This window comes from Halichoeres trimaculatus, unplaced genomic scaffold (assembly GCF_033239565.1).
Source record: "Halichoeres trimaculatus isolate MK-OKI-2021-1 unplaced genomic scaffold, fHalTri1.1 fHalTri1_scaffold_19, whole genome shotgun sequence".
NCBI classification, from domain to species: Eukaryota; Metazoa; Chordata; class Actinopteri; order Labriformes; family Labridae; genus Halichoeres; species Halichoeres trimaculatus.
The window spans coordinates 24,165,819-24,181,663 of NW_027437197.1; the positions used below are offsets into that span (position 1 = coordinate 24,165,819).

At 40.4% G+C, this 15,845-nt stretch overlaps 1 protein-coding gene across 1 annotated transcript in view; it reads right to left on the reverse strand.

The window, feature by feature from the left end:
* LOC141808585 (E3 ubiquitin-protein ligase SH3RF3-like) overlaps positions 1–15,845 on the reverse strand; it is a 180,237-nt gene that overhangs the window by 25,389 nt on the left and 139,003 nt on the right. Inside the window, exons 6-7 of the mRNA XM_074695252.1 lie at positions 12,779–12,949; positions 5,602–5,894 (exon numbers count right to left, since the gene is read on the reverse strand). Coding sequence (XP_074551353.1) covers positions 5,602–5,894; positions 12,779–12,949 — 464 coding nt within the window. The remainder of the gene's footprint in view (positions 1–5,601; positions 5,895–12,778; positions 12,950–15,845) is intronic.

The window sequence follows — 15,845 nt, forward strand, 5'->3', positions numbered from 1 at the left end:
CATCCACTGACATCCATGAAAACTCTAATCACAATCAACAACAAGGGCTATTTTCTTTTAAACTGCTTGCTGCTTGCTTTCAAAATCTGCACCTTATTTGCATACGATTGGTCCGACTCAACGCTCAAACACAGCGACCAAACAAACCCCCTGCCTTTCAGAAACTGGAACTGGCTGAGAAGTCCTGAGTTTGTAGCACTTTTCTCAGCCTTTAATTTGTATGAGGACATTTGGTGCTCATAAGGTTTGGAGCACACAGAAACACACACACAAATGCACTATATACACACACACACTCAGTTGCAAGCCACCTGCTCTCCTACACTGCAGTACTTAGGCAGAAATCCGTGGAGGGAAGCGCTGGTCATGTGAGGAAAACCACTAAACGCCCAAACTATGCACATACTTTATTTTGTAATGGAGACCAGATGTGTGTTTGTGTGTGTATGGATGAGAGAAAGGGAGTGAAAACAGAGAGGACAGAGAGGCATGAAGCTCTGTCATTACGCCTCCATAAAAACAAAAAGCTCAGTGATGTCATTCAGCAGTGGGGGCCTGTGTGTTCTCCTGTGTGTAAATGTACTCTGTGATCTCTGCAGAAACCTTCAGCGCTGTTTTCTCACAGGGAGGAAGACGAGGTGCAAAAGAAAAGTAAAGAGAGGATGCTATAGGGAGATGAATAGACTGAGAGCAGGACAAGGCTGATATAATCTAGACCTTGCACATGCAGGTGTGTGTGTGTGTGTGTGACAGATAGAAACACAACTCTTTAAGCTTTATGTTAATCATCCTCCTGTGACTTACGGCACAGTTTATTCTTGTGACCATCCTGCCTCAGTGGCTCCTGATCAGCAATGACTCTGTGTGTTCATAAAGTACGGAAGAGAAGAAGCACAGCATCGAGGAAGAAGACATCATCCCGTTTCTTTTCTATTCTGTCTGAGCTGTTTGCCCAGCAGTCAAGACACGCAGGTTGAGACAATGCAAGAGCCGCCAGGCTTTAACATGCTGACATTATAATTACTGCAAAGTGGCTATCTGACACGCATGTCAACCTTTATTTCTCTTCCTATTATCACACCTTGACTGAGTCCTCTGCCTTATAAAGGAGAAAGGCTGTAAGGAATTCCAGAATGTCGAGTTCCAGCCTATACCACGAGTGTCTGTAAAAAGACATCCTGATTTCTATAAAAAAGACGACAGTAAGAAAGTTTTATAGGTTAAAAAGGTAAAATACACTAAAAATAAAGAATTTCACGAGTGAAAAGCCTAATTGTACTAGTTAAAAAGAGCAGTGATGTTAAGGGTGTTTAAGATGCATTAGCTCTTACATACTTGAGAAGAAACTGCTGCCATAAGGCGTTTTATTCCATGTGCTCTCTTTTATTAAGCTTAATTCATACCTGCTGAACTCTTTCACATTTAGTTATAGTCCCCTTTAATAGTCACAGTTTCTTTAGTCAAGTCTTCAGTGTATGAAGAGAAAGACAACTGCTGTGAGATCATGGGCCCTGTAGCTGGGCTTCATCAGTCATGTGGTGTGAAGAAAAAGGAGGACGGTTAATCTAACGGAAACATCTCTAATATAGCACACAATGTTGCACTTCAAAAACTAGGAGATTAAACCCAGTGTCCCCTATTTCCTTATTAGGTTAAATTAAGAACTACTGTTGTCCAAGGACTTCCTTCCTTACTTCAATATGAGTGAAAGTTGCTGAGTTAAGGTATTACTTGAGTTAAAGGTGCAGTGTGTAGAAGTTAGCAGCATTTGCAAAAATGGTTGAAATAAGATGTAACATTTGTATTTTTATATTATTTTCTTTTTAATAAGTTAGAAAAAAGCTTTTTATATTTAAATGACTGTTGGTCCTGTTCACAGAGGCAGATACAATGAACGGCCATGTTTGTCGACAGCAGGTTTAAGGGAATGGAAAGAGCAAAATGTGGTGTTTGGTACAAGCCTGGCCTCTAGTCCTGAAGTCAGGCATAGAAGAAGAGAGGGGGCAGTTGTTGTTTTTATGGAAGAATAAGAAGAAAACAGTGGTGGTTGTTGTTTAAAGAGAAGAGGAAGGAGAGAGTATATTTTTGTTGTTTTGCGAGAAAGAACTGGTATTGAGAATATTTTATGATGGAGAATACAAACATGCATCACATGAGTGTAAATCATCACATTTTGGTCCAAAAAGATCAGGAACAAATGAAGAGAAACTGGGACAGACAATGACTAAAAGGAGAGTAAACATGGGTGTAGAGTTTCCAAGCTGGGAGTCATCAATGAAAAAGTTTGGTCTGAAGGACAACGCTGAAGTTGGCTGTTTTCTGCTTCACAGGTAAAGGTGACACGTTTTGTCGGAGAACGTCTCTGTAGCAATGTTTATCGGTTATTAACATCATTGTTTGTAGTAAAGTCTACCGTCAGTGTTTCCCTGTCTGAGAGTTTTCTTTTCTGTCTGACAGTCAGAGGTGGATTGGTGCTTCATTGTTGAAGGCTAGCTCTGTCAAACAGAACATGAGCTAACAGAGGGTGATGAGGCTGTCATGGAGCTTTCTGCCTGTTGTTTCTCTAGATATGACACATATCCCTCAGCATCAACACTATCAACATGATGATCAGAATAAATGAAGCCATCTTCAGGATCCTGTTTGATCTGCAAAGGCTGAGAGAAACTTAGAAGTGTTGTTTTAATAACAGATGGACTCCTCTAAAATCTGAGCACTCCATGTCCCTAAAATTTAAATTTTTTACACACTGCACCTTTGAAGTAGAGCTTTTCTATAAGTACAGACAGCATAGCTCAAAATGTACTCATAGAACAAAGCCAATGTTTATCTTTATAACTCAACACACTTTCTCTGGTGAATTTTGCTAGTTGTGATGAAGTTGGTGTTCAGGTGGAGAATCATCATCCACCTGTATTATAGCCATCATTACCTCTGCTATATAAACAGCCTGATCCGAGTGATATTTGCTCTGCGTCCAACTGTAGAAAAGCACAATGTGCAGATACAGCTACACTGCTAGAAAAAACAACCACACTGAAATGCACAAACATAGTTAACTGTCTGTAGGAAAGGATGTCCTGTAGGACAATTCATAATAAGTCAGAAACTCAGTTGATATTCCATTAAATTGTCTCTGTGATATTAAATAGTGTATCTCTGTACATTTTCTTAAACTGAATGACAACCCCCCCCCCCCTAGAAATTCTCCTTTTTGGCAGTCCATCCATTTTAAATGGTGCTGACAATGTTTTGGGCTCTTTAGCTTCATACTGTTAAACCAAGCTGCAACTTCGGTCTGAGAATATGAGACAATGCTGAAGTGCTAAAATCTGCTGTTTCTCGAGTGTTTGCTTGAGGCTGGCTCTGGAAATAGCGGAAGTCACATACACACCAAGCCAAAAAAAGCCATTTTCAAAGCAGAAATTAACCTATTTACACCCTGGTTCAAAAAACGTCTCCTGTCTGAGTCGCTAATTTTACTACCGGCTCCCACTGTACGGGGGGTGAATTTTTTTCAGACGCAGCCGTTCAAAGGATATGAAGATCATGAGCTCCCCCAATAAGAGGCACAGTTGAGGGTCACGTGACAGCCGGTGCCCTATGGCTGTAGGCGAAGCCCTTGCCACTACCAATATGGTCGCTAAAGCCAATGGATGTGCTTCATTTTCTGTATCAGAAACAGACGGTTGACGTCGGCGAGACTACGTCCACGTTTTATACAGTCTATGTGTGTTTTGGGATGGTTCTTTTAAGTTTGTTAAGCAGGCGAGTTCAGTTGTACGATCAAGCTCTTTTCCCCTGAGAAAGTTTGCCAAGAAAAATGTAAAAAAAAAAACTGTACAAATATATTGTCTTCAGGCCTTTGCTAACTAATGGCAATGCAAATAAGCGGCACAAAATTATAAAAAATTTGGAGGTGCCACATTTGGTCTCTGCAGCTATTCTCAAAACGCTGTCTTAATAATTGTTGTCTTAGTAGTTTTTATGTCTTTTGTAATGAACCGGGTGCTGGGACATGAACACAATCAAGTGGTCTGCCATGTTGAATGTTCTGGTATGTGATGTGTCAACGAGCGTTTTGATTGGTAGGATGTGTACGAGTCGCAAGCATAACTTTGGAAAAATCAACATACTCCGAAAGAGCCACAATTTTGCTTAGCGAAAGAATGTGCTGGTGTGAAAGCTTGCATTGAAAAAAAAGTTGGTTCTAAAAAATAACTAACGTGCAAAATGTTCATGCAAAAACTACACATCTGATTAGCAGAGGGCTTTCGGCTGGTTTAGAACGCAGCTGCTTGCCTGTTGACTGATACTAAAAGACAGGAACACATAACCCCAGTCCTAGCCTCTTTACGCTGGCTTCCTGTTATACATAGGATCCAGTTTAGACTTCTCATTTTGGTTTTTAAATCTCTGAATGGTCTGGCTCCCTCCTATCTTTCCTATTATGATGTATTGTTTGTTCATGTTCCTGGAATAACCATGAGGTCCAGTTATCAGTTGATCTTAAATACTCCAAAATAGCCTTCCATTAAATATTGCACAAACATTGGAGCATTTTTAATCTTTACTAAAGGCACACCTCTATAGCTTGGCTTTTACTACAGGTTGACCTGAGCATTTGTCCTGATTGATTTATTGTTTTGTGAGTCTCTAGATTCAACAAATTTTATTTTATCTATTACGTTTTTTTTAATGCCTGTTTTATTGCAGTTTTAAATTTTCCGATGTACTATTTGTATTTTGTTTGTACAGCACTTTGGGCAGCTTGAGTTGTTGTAAATGTGCTTTATGAATAAATTTGACCTTGACCTTTATTTCGAAGCAAAAGAAGAGCATTGATATTAATATAAAGGAGCATTTCTGTCTTCGAATTATGTGTATTAAAAATCAAAAGATTCCCCTCAAATGATACTCAAGTAAAGTACAAATACTCAGAATATGTACTTCAATAAACTGACTTGGTGACTGTCCACCTGCTCATGGGGCACCATTAGCCACATGGTAACCTGTGATATACAAGAGGCTTATACACCATAAACTTTTTACTGCATGCTTTATGTGACTGCCACGTGTGTAACAGCTGAAGAAACAGAATGCTGGAAGCCACTGTGAGCATACGCCTGCACATTTTCAACACAGGCCACTTGAATTAAAAACAAATCAATATTCTATTATTCTTTAATCAGAGACTAAAGAGCTAAAATTCTGCCTGGTCCCTAATGAGCTGGACTCTGCTTCCTTGAGCCTGTGGGCTGATGAGAAGCCGACTGCAGGGCGTCATATTGCAGCATGGAGTTGGAAAAGGACCAAAGAAAGACAGAGGCTGAATATATACCATCTTTAAACGTGCTCTAAAGATATAAAACAAGATTCACCTCGGCTTTCATACTTTAGTGTCACTTTGGTCACAGTGGTAATAAATCTGGCTGTGCCGTTATGGTAATTTATGCTAACCAGTGAACATGTGATTAAGATTGATCAATAAACTATTACAATGTGAGAGCAAAAGATGTGCCTTAATATTTAATGGATCCTGTGCAATATGCATAATGATTAAAACACATTATGTGCACACTGTGTGCGTCAGCTGCTTACCCAGCTGCATTGAGGTGCGTGCCTGGTTCGCTGTGTGCTGGCTGGAGCGCAGGCAGTTCTTCAGCTGGGTGGCTGCAGACTGTGGCGAGGAGGCAGGGCTGGTGGAGTTCACAGAGTTGGTGGAGTTGATCAGCGGGGTGGAGGGACGGGATGAAGAGGGGCCTGGAGACCCTGGGGATGAAGGGTTGGAGATTTTACTCCCCACCTGACTGCATCCCCCTCCTCCACCTCCTCCTCCTCCAACAGGACTGGACAAACATGAGCCACGAGAGGATCCAACTCCAAAGGGAGCCCTGCAGAAAAAAAGGGTAGGTGGAGAGGTTGGGATAAAAATTTAACCAAGACCTTATTTTTAAAGGTATACAAAAAGTGCAAAGATGATCAGTCACTGATATTAAAGAATGTTATAAATAAACACAAACTGCAGGTAGCAGTTACATCTACATAGAAAAAGTGAGAGAGGTGAACAAAAGGAGAACAAAAAGTGCCATTAACTGTACATAGTGAGTAAGTGAGGCACAGACCTACAACAGCAGCTTGTTACCATTTTGCTTTTTAGGTAAATGAAAAAAGAGGCAAACATAACTAAAACACAGAACAGATATTCAGAGAGGATGTGAAATTCAGGACCTAGTTTTGCATCTAGTAAAGAGACATAGTCAAGCTGCATCTGGATCATGGTTTTATGTGTACAGAAAAAGGTCCCCAAATTTCAGTAAACTGTTAGTTTAAATGTTGAAAACAGAATCTTATTTTCTCTAACTTGAAGCAAACCATAATGTTTGCCAACCATTGTGCATGTGTAGGAGGAGTAGTATCTCTATATCTGAGGTAAAGCAAAGGCCAGGGTCTGCTGTTTTTGTGTCAATATCTGTACCACTCCTCCAGGGACCACAAATAATACAACAGTTGGACTGGGTTTCAGTGTAATGTTTATCATTTTGGACATGATGTGAAATACCTCTGTTTGATATTTACAAAAACTAGGGCATTGCCAGTACATATATACAAATGATGCTTCAGCACTCTTGCATTTGTCAGATCGATGTCTGAAAAGACACTAGGTGGATTATCGATGCTATGAAGAGGATCTGTTTTAATTGGACTGCCTCCTCACCTTCTGGCCCAGAGTCTCAAGCAAACTGTTGTAAATTACTTTTAGCGAGGTGTGTGTTATGTTTCGGATTTAAATGAAGATCAGATCAAAACAAATTTTTGTTCAAGACAACTTTTCTTTCACTGGGTACAACACACTGAAGTAAGATATTTATCAGTACAGTTAGGAAGGGCTACAGTTTGAAATGTGTCAACACGTAAATGTTAAAGTAGCCGGTTACATGTAGTGCTATCGGCAGCCCTGTGCTCTAAGACATGTCTGTAATGTGTAACATTAGTGAATCCTGCTCATGTCCTGTCAGTCATCTACCAATCAGAGCATTAGTACTAACAGTGTAGCCCTTTTAGCTTTAAGCTTGTGCTCTATCTCTCTCCTGTTTATCTTTCTTCTGCTCTTCTGTTCTTTTCTGTCTGACAGTTAGGCTCCAGTGTCTACAAAATTAGTGTAGCCATAGAAACACAGACTTGCCTTGAATAAATCTAGTGCTGCTCGACCCGATCAGGAGGCTAAGAAGTAGCAATTTAGAAATAACCTGTAACCTGTAATATTGGTGCTGATAATCTCATTTTAAAGTGTGGATTAGGATCAGGCATATTTAGAAGGGAGACTTTTTCAGGATCACTTAGAAACTCCTCACAGCCTCTTTTACTTTTAAAACATGAGCTCTGTGAACCACTTTGATCGCATTGATAGCAATGGCGAGCACAGAGAGAAGTTGTGTTAACATGTTTGGCTATAGAGCCCCAAGTGTCTTTGGATACAGATAGGCCCAAGTCGAGATAAAAATCTAAAAAAATACTACTATAATAAAATTTAAAAATTGTTTCATTTAGCTCCACTTTCAGATCACATTTCGAATTTGAAAACAACATGATATGAGCAACACTTATTACATCCTTCGATGCAAAATGTGTTGAGTACTTTGAACGCTTTTCATGTTAACATACATCTCGGAGACTGGAAATTACAGCGTGCGGCTGAAGCCTCTCAGTCCTTATGGAGTACAAAATGTTAAAAGCCAGTATTTAGCCCATAATAGCAGAGCAGAAGTTGCGCACAGTGCTATTATCCTCCCTCAGAGTGAGTGATTCCACTGCTATTATCTAGTCAGTGGATCAGCACGACAAAGTGTCCCAGTGTAACATATATGGAGCTGCAGGCTGCTCAGGTTTCTGCCTGCAGAGTGCTGAATGGCAGAACAGTGAGCTGAACATTATTGACTCGACGGTATTCACACTCTTATGGCTGCCCATTGACTTCCTGTCACGCATACACAGAGTTATGGCTTCTGTGTGTGTGTGTCAGTGTGTGTGTGTGTCGCAACAGAAACAGGGCAGTTATTCAGGGATTCTTTTCCTTCAGGGTCTCTGGAGACAAAGTACACACACTCTGCTATAGCTGGCTCCTTTTTTTGCTAAAGAATATGTTTAAAACTTTATGCAATTTCATTCTAATATCATCAAACTTCTTATGGTGATGAATTGACATAAAATATATTTCATTGACACTATATATCATGATAAACCTGCAGTGATAAAATATTCAAACTGCATTTCCACTAGAATGGCATGCCCATTTCCCAGCTTATATTGGTCTAACTGACAACCACTGTGTGTGTGTGTGAGTGTGTGAGAGAGCATCTTTGGCAGCCTCTCATTATCATTTTGAGAAATTTCTAAGCTGCACTGCAGACAAAGAAGGAGAGGAGAGGAGAGGTAGAGGGTGAGTGAAGGAGGGAAGAAGGGAGACGGATGGAGTGTGCTCGTGTAAAAAAAAAAAAAAGAAGAAGAAAACAAATTGCCTCTCATTTGATTAGTCGCCCATCCCTCTCTGTCTTGCTCAGATTGCATAACTGCAGAATGTGAAGCAGTCATTCATATCCACTGGAGAAGGACACCTGCTGTGTCTGAAGCCGTTTCATCTCTTTGTGTCATTTTCCTTATTTTGCTTTCCCTCTTACCTTCTCCCTCCTTCACACTCCGGCAATTTCTCTTTCAATTATCTTTTATTTCAATTTCATCTGGTACGTCTCGTTTGTATTCTGCCTTCTTCACATGTTCTTTCTCCTCACATACCTCGCCCCTCCTGTCCTGGCTCACTAAAACATCTTTCTACATTTCTGTCTTCTTTTCTCCCCGCCATAATACTGCTTTCCTTTTGTTTTCCTCCTCTCCTTCTTTTTGTTTGTCTGCATCATGGAGCAGAATGTAGATTAGATGAACAGCCACTGCAAATGTTTCCACACATACAGGAATAATGAGGGTAATTAAATCACTAAATATGATTACAGCATGCTCATTTTATTTTGTTTTATGCGGCTCTAACGGCGATGAGCGAAATAATTTAGAACGCCAAAAGTAACAATAAAGATAATGAGGAATATTCTGATGATGATGCACACTTTGTTGGCTGCCCAACATTAAAAAGACAGATAGAAGTAACAGGCAGTTTTTTAACCCTTTTAAAGCATAAAAATTGACTACTAAATATTAAATAAGAGCATTGTCCCTTGTAATTGGTTTTCTCGGTTGAATTTTGATCATTCTAATAAATGAAAAATCATCTTTTTAGATTACCACATGCTCTAAAACATTTGAATCTAATTCAAATTCCCACCAAATCCTTGTGTTTTTTTCCCCAACTCTGATTCCCAGAACCCCGAACCTCTGCCAAGAGAGGCGCCTGTCTCTTTAAACAGACAAACAACAAATTACAAGACAAGTACGACATCTACGCTGCTCCATCTGATCTGTATTCAGCTTCAGCTCCAGCCTGGAAATTACCACAAAAATTAGTATGGAAATTGCAAAGATTTTGTAAGCGCCGCTTTCACTTTTGTGTGAGAAAAAAATCACAGGCCTTCATCTGATTGTATTGTACGGCTCAGCTCACGTGACCAAGCTGCTGCTCTGAATGACAAGTGGAATGAAAGGTTGGAAATAGCAGCTTTTATTTCAGCTTAGGAATTTGCTTTCTGAGTGTCCAGCTCTGCAGCTTCAGCTCCCTCAGCTGGCTGCAGTTCTTATATTAAAGGAAGAGTTTGTTAATGTCACAGAGGAGTATGTTGTTGTCAGAGTAATCAAACTTAAACCTGCTGGAAGATGGAGAAGGTGCTGATTGGTTTGGACTGCAGCGCCATCTTATGGCCTGGAGTCTCATGCATACTGTCGTCAAGACGTGACTTTTAACAAGGAGTGTGTTTGTTTTAGGGAATAAGGAACAGATCGAAACAAATTTTCTTCATTCAAGACAACTTTTTACCAGATAAAACCAAGAGGCAACATCTGGTTTAGATAAATGAGACCTATGCGGAAGTGCAAAAAAGTTGCTGTTCACTGAGAATCCGCATGAGGCTGGCTGCAGAAACACTGGTTCAAAAAACTTCTAATTTTGCTCTCCACACACTGAACACAGGGTGATATTTTATTCTAACTCTGCAGTTTAAAAAATATTAGTAAGGTCTATTCGTCCAATCAGAGACACGGCTCAGCTCAGGTGACTGATGGGCGCCCTGTAGCTGTTAGAAAGGAAGCCAAAAGCCGGTGTCATTTTCAGCATGTGTGCCCTTGGATTGGCTTATTTTTCTGTTTCAGGAACAGATAGGGGACGTTGCAGAGACTACGTCTATTTTTTATAGAGGCTGTGGATACAACGCAACAAGGTAAGTTATTAATCAACAGTTATATAGCGCTGTTGTTTGAAACGTAATAAGAGGTTAACCCTGTCAGTTTGTACATAGTTTGGTAACTGTCTATACTTAGTGCAGCTAGCAGCCCGGTGCTCTCAGACATGTCTTTAATGTGTAACGTTAGTGAATCCTGGTTATGTCCTAGCAGAGCTCATCAACCAACTCCAACCTCACCAAGCAGAGCTAACGTAACCTCACTCTTCATTTTATTGATAGACTCTCAAGTTTGAACAGATTACCGCAGAATAACTGCTGACTGTGGGTTGGAATCAACATTGGCACAAACATTTTAGCTCCTGTGTTAGCCTTTAGCTCGTGCTCTATCTCTCTCCTGTTTATCTTTCTTCTGCTCTTCTGTCCTTTTTCTGTCTGACAGTTTGGCTCCAGTGTTCACCATCACTACAAAATTAATCACAGAAATCAGCTGTGCTGTGTTGTCATAGAGACTTCTACATACTGTAAACTGGTCCTGCTCAACTCGATCAGGAAGCTAAGAAGTAGCATTTAGGGATAACCTAAATTGGTGCAGATTATCTAATAGGGCTGTGACAACGAATGGATAAAATCAATAAAAATCGATCAATGAAAGTGTCAACAGCGTTTCCATAATCGGTTATTAGTTTGTTTATTTGTCTTCTTCCATTTTGTCATTTTGTCTTTTTGGATTATTTTGCGGTTGGCAAATAGCTGATGGTGCATTACTGCCGCCTACTTGACTGGAGTGTAGATTACCTGGGCTGTGGGGCTGTGTGTGTCACATGTAAACAGATCAGCGTGGTGGAAGAGAAGTTGAGTCGGCAGGTGAGGGAAGCATGTTAACTATTGCTGTCAGGCGATTCAAAAAATTAATGTAGTTAATTAAAGGATTTGTAATTATCAGTCTAATTAATTGCATTTTAATCTCATATCTGCTATAAAGAATTAGAATTCTAGGACATTACAAAATTGTAGTGCATGACTAATCAAATGAATACACTAAGAAGAGAAGAATGTCTATGTTCACTGCCATTGATGACTATAGACGTCAATTTGATTGCAACTGTTAACTGTGTCAATAAAAGTAATTCATGTTTCTCAACAGAAGGAGGGAGGGTGTGGAGGAGCTTGTCAATCAAAATCATGCTCGTAAAGTACTGTGGGTGAGAGCGGTGCGCTCTTTGGATGAGGGCTCAGCATGGATATGAGGAGAAGATGTGAGATGACAGAGGCACAGTGAGATGCTGCAAGTCAGAAAAGTTCTGGCAGCTCACGCTCCAACTGAGGATGTGTCGCAGCAGTTCAGAGAGAAAGAGCAGTGCGATTGTGAGAAAAGACAAAGGAGATCATGGAGAGGATCAAAGGATGGAGTGCCTGAGATGAAAATAAAGACAAGTTTGTTTTTTCTGTTCTTTGTATCAAAAACAGGAGTAGGGACATATAACTATTTTAATTAATGCGTTTAAGTGACAGCCTTAATGTAAACACGTGAATAATGGCAGAACCAGAGAAGGCATTCGTCCAATAAAATTCCACGCTGAGTAAAAGCACACAGCATGTTAATTGACAAAAATGACCTTGGACGGCATGGCAGCACGGCTACAATGATCAAGCACCTAAAACGCAAACATGTTGGGCTCATCGGTGACGAGGCGGGAGCTCATCAGCGAGGTGAGGAGCTTCAAAACCCCACATACACTCCTTTCATATATTGTGAAATGCATGGTATGTCTTTCAGGACTCATTTTGTCTTTTTATGAAATTGTCACCCCATTTGAAAACCATGAGGAGCTCATTAAACTAATGTTAGCATTAGCATTAGCTGCTACAGATAGTGGTAGGGCAGAGGGGGTGTACTGTTTGACCTGCAGGGGTAAAGATTGAGGACACATTTTTATTTATTTGCCTTTTTGGCCCACTAAGTCCTTAATCTGATGACTTAACAATATATTTTATATTATTTTGGCCATACTGTTGATTCTCTAAGTGACAAAACATTTATGTCATGTGTTATACTGTATAAATTTAGCATCTGGTCAGCCTCTTTGTATAAACCATTAAGCGAACAATAGTCATAAACTAAAATAAAAAAGGCATGTTTGGTTCTGCGAATTTTACTATTATGCATTTTCATCCTTTTTTTCAGATTCATTGATTAACCGTAAATAAAATCATCAGAGTTATTGATTACCAAAATAAGTGTTAGATGCAGCCCTATAATCTAATTTTGAGTGTGGATTAGGATCGTGCATATATCTAGAAGGGAGACTTTCTTAAGATTACTTAAAAAACTCCTCACAGCACCTTTAAGTTCCCTGTGCTCATATCCATGTCTCCTGCTTTAATAAAGACACTTCGATGACACATTTCTTGTGCCTGTTCCTGAGCTCACTAACCTGGACACAGGGGTGACGTAGTTTCCTGGAAAAACCCCCGAGGCAGCCGTTCTCAGAGAGGTGCCTTTGAACCAGCCGTCTTGACACTTCTCTGTCACTCGATACATCTCCCCTTTTCTTAGTTCAAGCTCGTCAGCCTTCTGGGGCTTGTAGGCGTACAGCGCCAGATATCTGGGGAACAAGACACATGCAACATAAAAATGACTTGAATATTAAGTTCTACAAAACGGCTCACCAAGCACCGTTGGTTTCCAGTGCAGATTACCCCTGGAATGTGTTTTGGAAAGCCAAATTAGAAATGTACAATGCAAATAAATCAAGCAGTAAAGCAATGCATAAAAATGAGCGGAAACTTGAGACATTTTGTTCCTGTTTAAAAGGGAGAAGTAACTTACAAATTAAACTGCTCTTTTGCTTGAATTAGAAAACAAATGACTCCTCTCGTCTACAGAAAATGACTGAGGAATATTCATGATGCTCCTCTTTCAGTCGCAGAAACATTGGGATGTTATCTCATCCAATTTCTAGATTTTTCTTCCCTTTTGACACAAACTATGATGAAATCCTTCACGTCTTATTTTTAGTTGAGATGTTTGCTGCTGTGAACCACATGATACCAGCCTACACACTCTGGATTGTCCACAACTCCTTTATTAGACTATCAAACAACATTTTCATCACAAAGGGTTTTTGTCAGGCCAAAGAAGAAGACTGAGCAGGTTGGTCCTCCCACCATATGCCATCCGTTTTCATTGTTTTACTCCAGCTTGATGTCAGTTTTCTCTTTTTCTATGCTGAGAAAGAGGTGGGAGGTAAAGCTGAGAGCACTTGTGAGACATCTGTAGACACTTAAAACTGAAGCGATTTGCATTTTTTATGTGGTGCGAGACTTCCTCATTTGTGTAATATTGATCTGTGAATAAGACACAGACACAAAAAGCATAAGACAAAAAAAACTTGATGCTTTAAGATGAACTGAGCCACACTATTGCATACAATATGTTGAAAATTTATTTACTGTTTGCCTTCATGTTGCTTGTTTTTGTGTCTTGTCATTTTATTCTGCATCATTATATCGCCTGTGATGAGCCATGTCTTGTGTTGTCCTGTCCTGTGATTGACTGCCGACCAGTCCCGGGTGTACCCCACCTCTTGGTAGAAGATGGGTGGACACATAACTTCACCACATATTTGATATACAGATTGTATTTTCGCCCAGTTTGTATCTATTCAGTGTATTGTCTCTCAAGTCAGTTTACTGCCTCTATCCTGCCTCCAGTGTCTCTCAGGATTTCTGTAAAACCTTTGCTGTGCTATTTAAACTGAAATGCAGGACATTTTCTGTCTACTACTGTTTTTTTTCTAACTTTGTTCAGCGTTTCACAATTGGAATCGCTTTGGCGAGAGAAATCTGGAAGCTCTAATGACATTAGCTGTAGCACACAGCAGTAGCTGTGTTACACCTAGAATTGCGCAAGATGTAAAAATCGCAATAAAATAATGGTAATGGAGATGCCACATTTTTGAAAAACCTCTCAAATTTTGCTAAAAAGTTTTTACACACTCATGAGATGGTTTTTCAGAAGTTTCAACATTGAAGTTTCTCGCAAAAGAGCAAAGGAAACACATTTTTTGCAAAAATGCCATATTGTCATACAACGACTCTGGACGCAGGACGGCTGTGAGCAGGTCAGAGAGCAGCAGCAGGGAGGGCGGAGGTCTGTGTGAGTGAAAGTATGTGAGCTGGAGATGATGATCTTCATTCAGTGTTTTGTTCCTGCCTGTTTTGAGTTTGGGTGATCACAGCCGACAGTTTGAGCAGTGAATAAAAACACTAATGTTTAAGAATTTGCATCATCTTGAGTGCAGCGCCTGGACGGACATTATGTTTGAGCGCAATTCTGGTTGTAACGGAAACACCGGCAAGGCGAAATTGTTCTTAATCGAAACTTCAGAAATATTGCTTTTATTTTGCGAAGAAGTGTAATGGAAATGCAGCTAGTGACAGACAGGTCAAGCTGTGCTTGGGGCGCGCCCCCTCATACTATCACAGTCGACCCACCCACTCCAAATCATTCTCGCTTTTTTCTTGTGAAAAATACAGAAGTTTCCCAAGCTTTCCAAGCTAGACAGGTGCTGTTCAACTGTTCACATTAAGGTTTATGTCACCAAACACAGTTCCTGGTTTCAGCTAAGATTTGTTGAGTGAGTAATCAGACTTTTTTCGAGTTGCTTATTCGGAACACTGTCCCTCAAAGCGAGCTGTTCCAAGGCTACATAGTATTCAGTTACTGTGTTGGCTAGTTGGAGGCTAACGTGTCACAACAAGCCTGTATTTAATGAGTTGTATTCTCAGCTGATTTGGGCATTGAGTTTGTGACGAGAATTCTCCCCCACTTATCTTTAGGGCTAACCTGGACTAAACTCAAATAGATAACGCTCCTAGTCAGTGAGCTAACACGAAATACGTAACATGTAGCTTAAAGGGCAACTCCGTTTTTTTGACACCTGGACCTTATTTATAGGTGTGTGCATGCTCGTATACTCACTCAGACAAACATCGTGCAGCTCGGAGTCCTTCAGAAGTTATTTCGATCCAACCGATCTTAGCCGCACTTAGCGGGGGCCACGGCAAGGGAGCTTCAGCGCGGGACATAATCTTTGCAAAATCGCTCATTTCGGCTATATTTTTTCATATATATTTTGGATCTAAATAACTTCTGAAGGACTCCGAGCTGCACCATGTTTGTCTGAGTGAGTATATGAGCATGCACACACCTATAAATAAGGTCCAGGTGTCAAAAAAACGGAGTTGCCCTTTAACTGGACTGGTAATTCAGTTCTCCCTTTCTGGTCACTATGTCTTCGGCTCCTACCCTGCTATAGGATCAGAGCAGGACTCTAAAGGGGCTGTACCCCGCCAATCTCCCGCATCATGCAGAGCATCCATCTCAGGCAGGGACCCTCATTGGATGTGCATAGCCTGCATGGGCACTGAACATGTTCAAGCATGAAATCACACACCATCCATTTTTATGCATTCAGTCCAGTTCTTTGGCATTTTGAA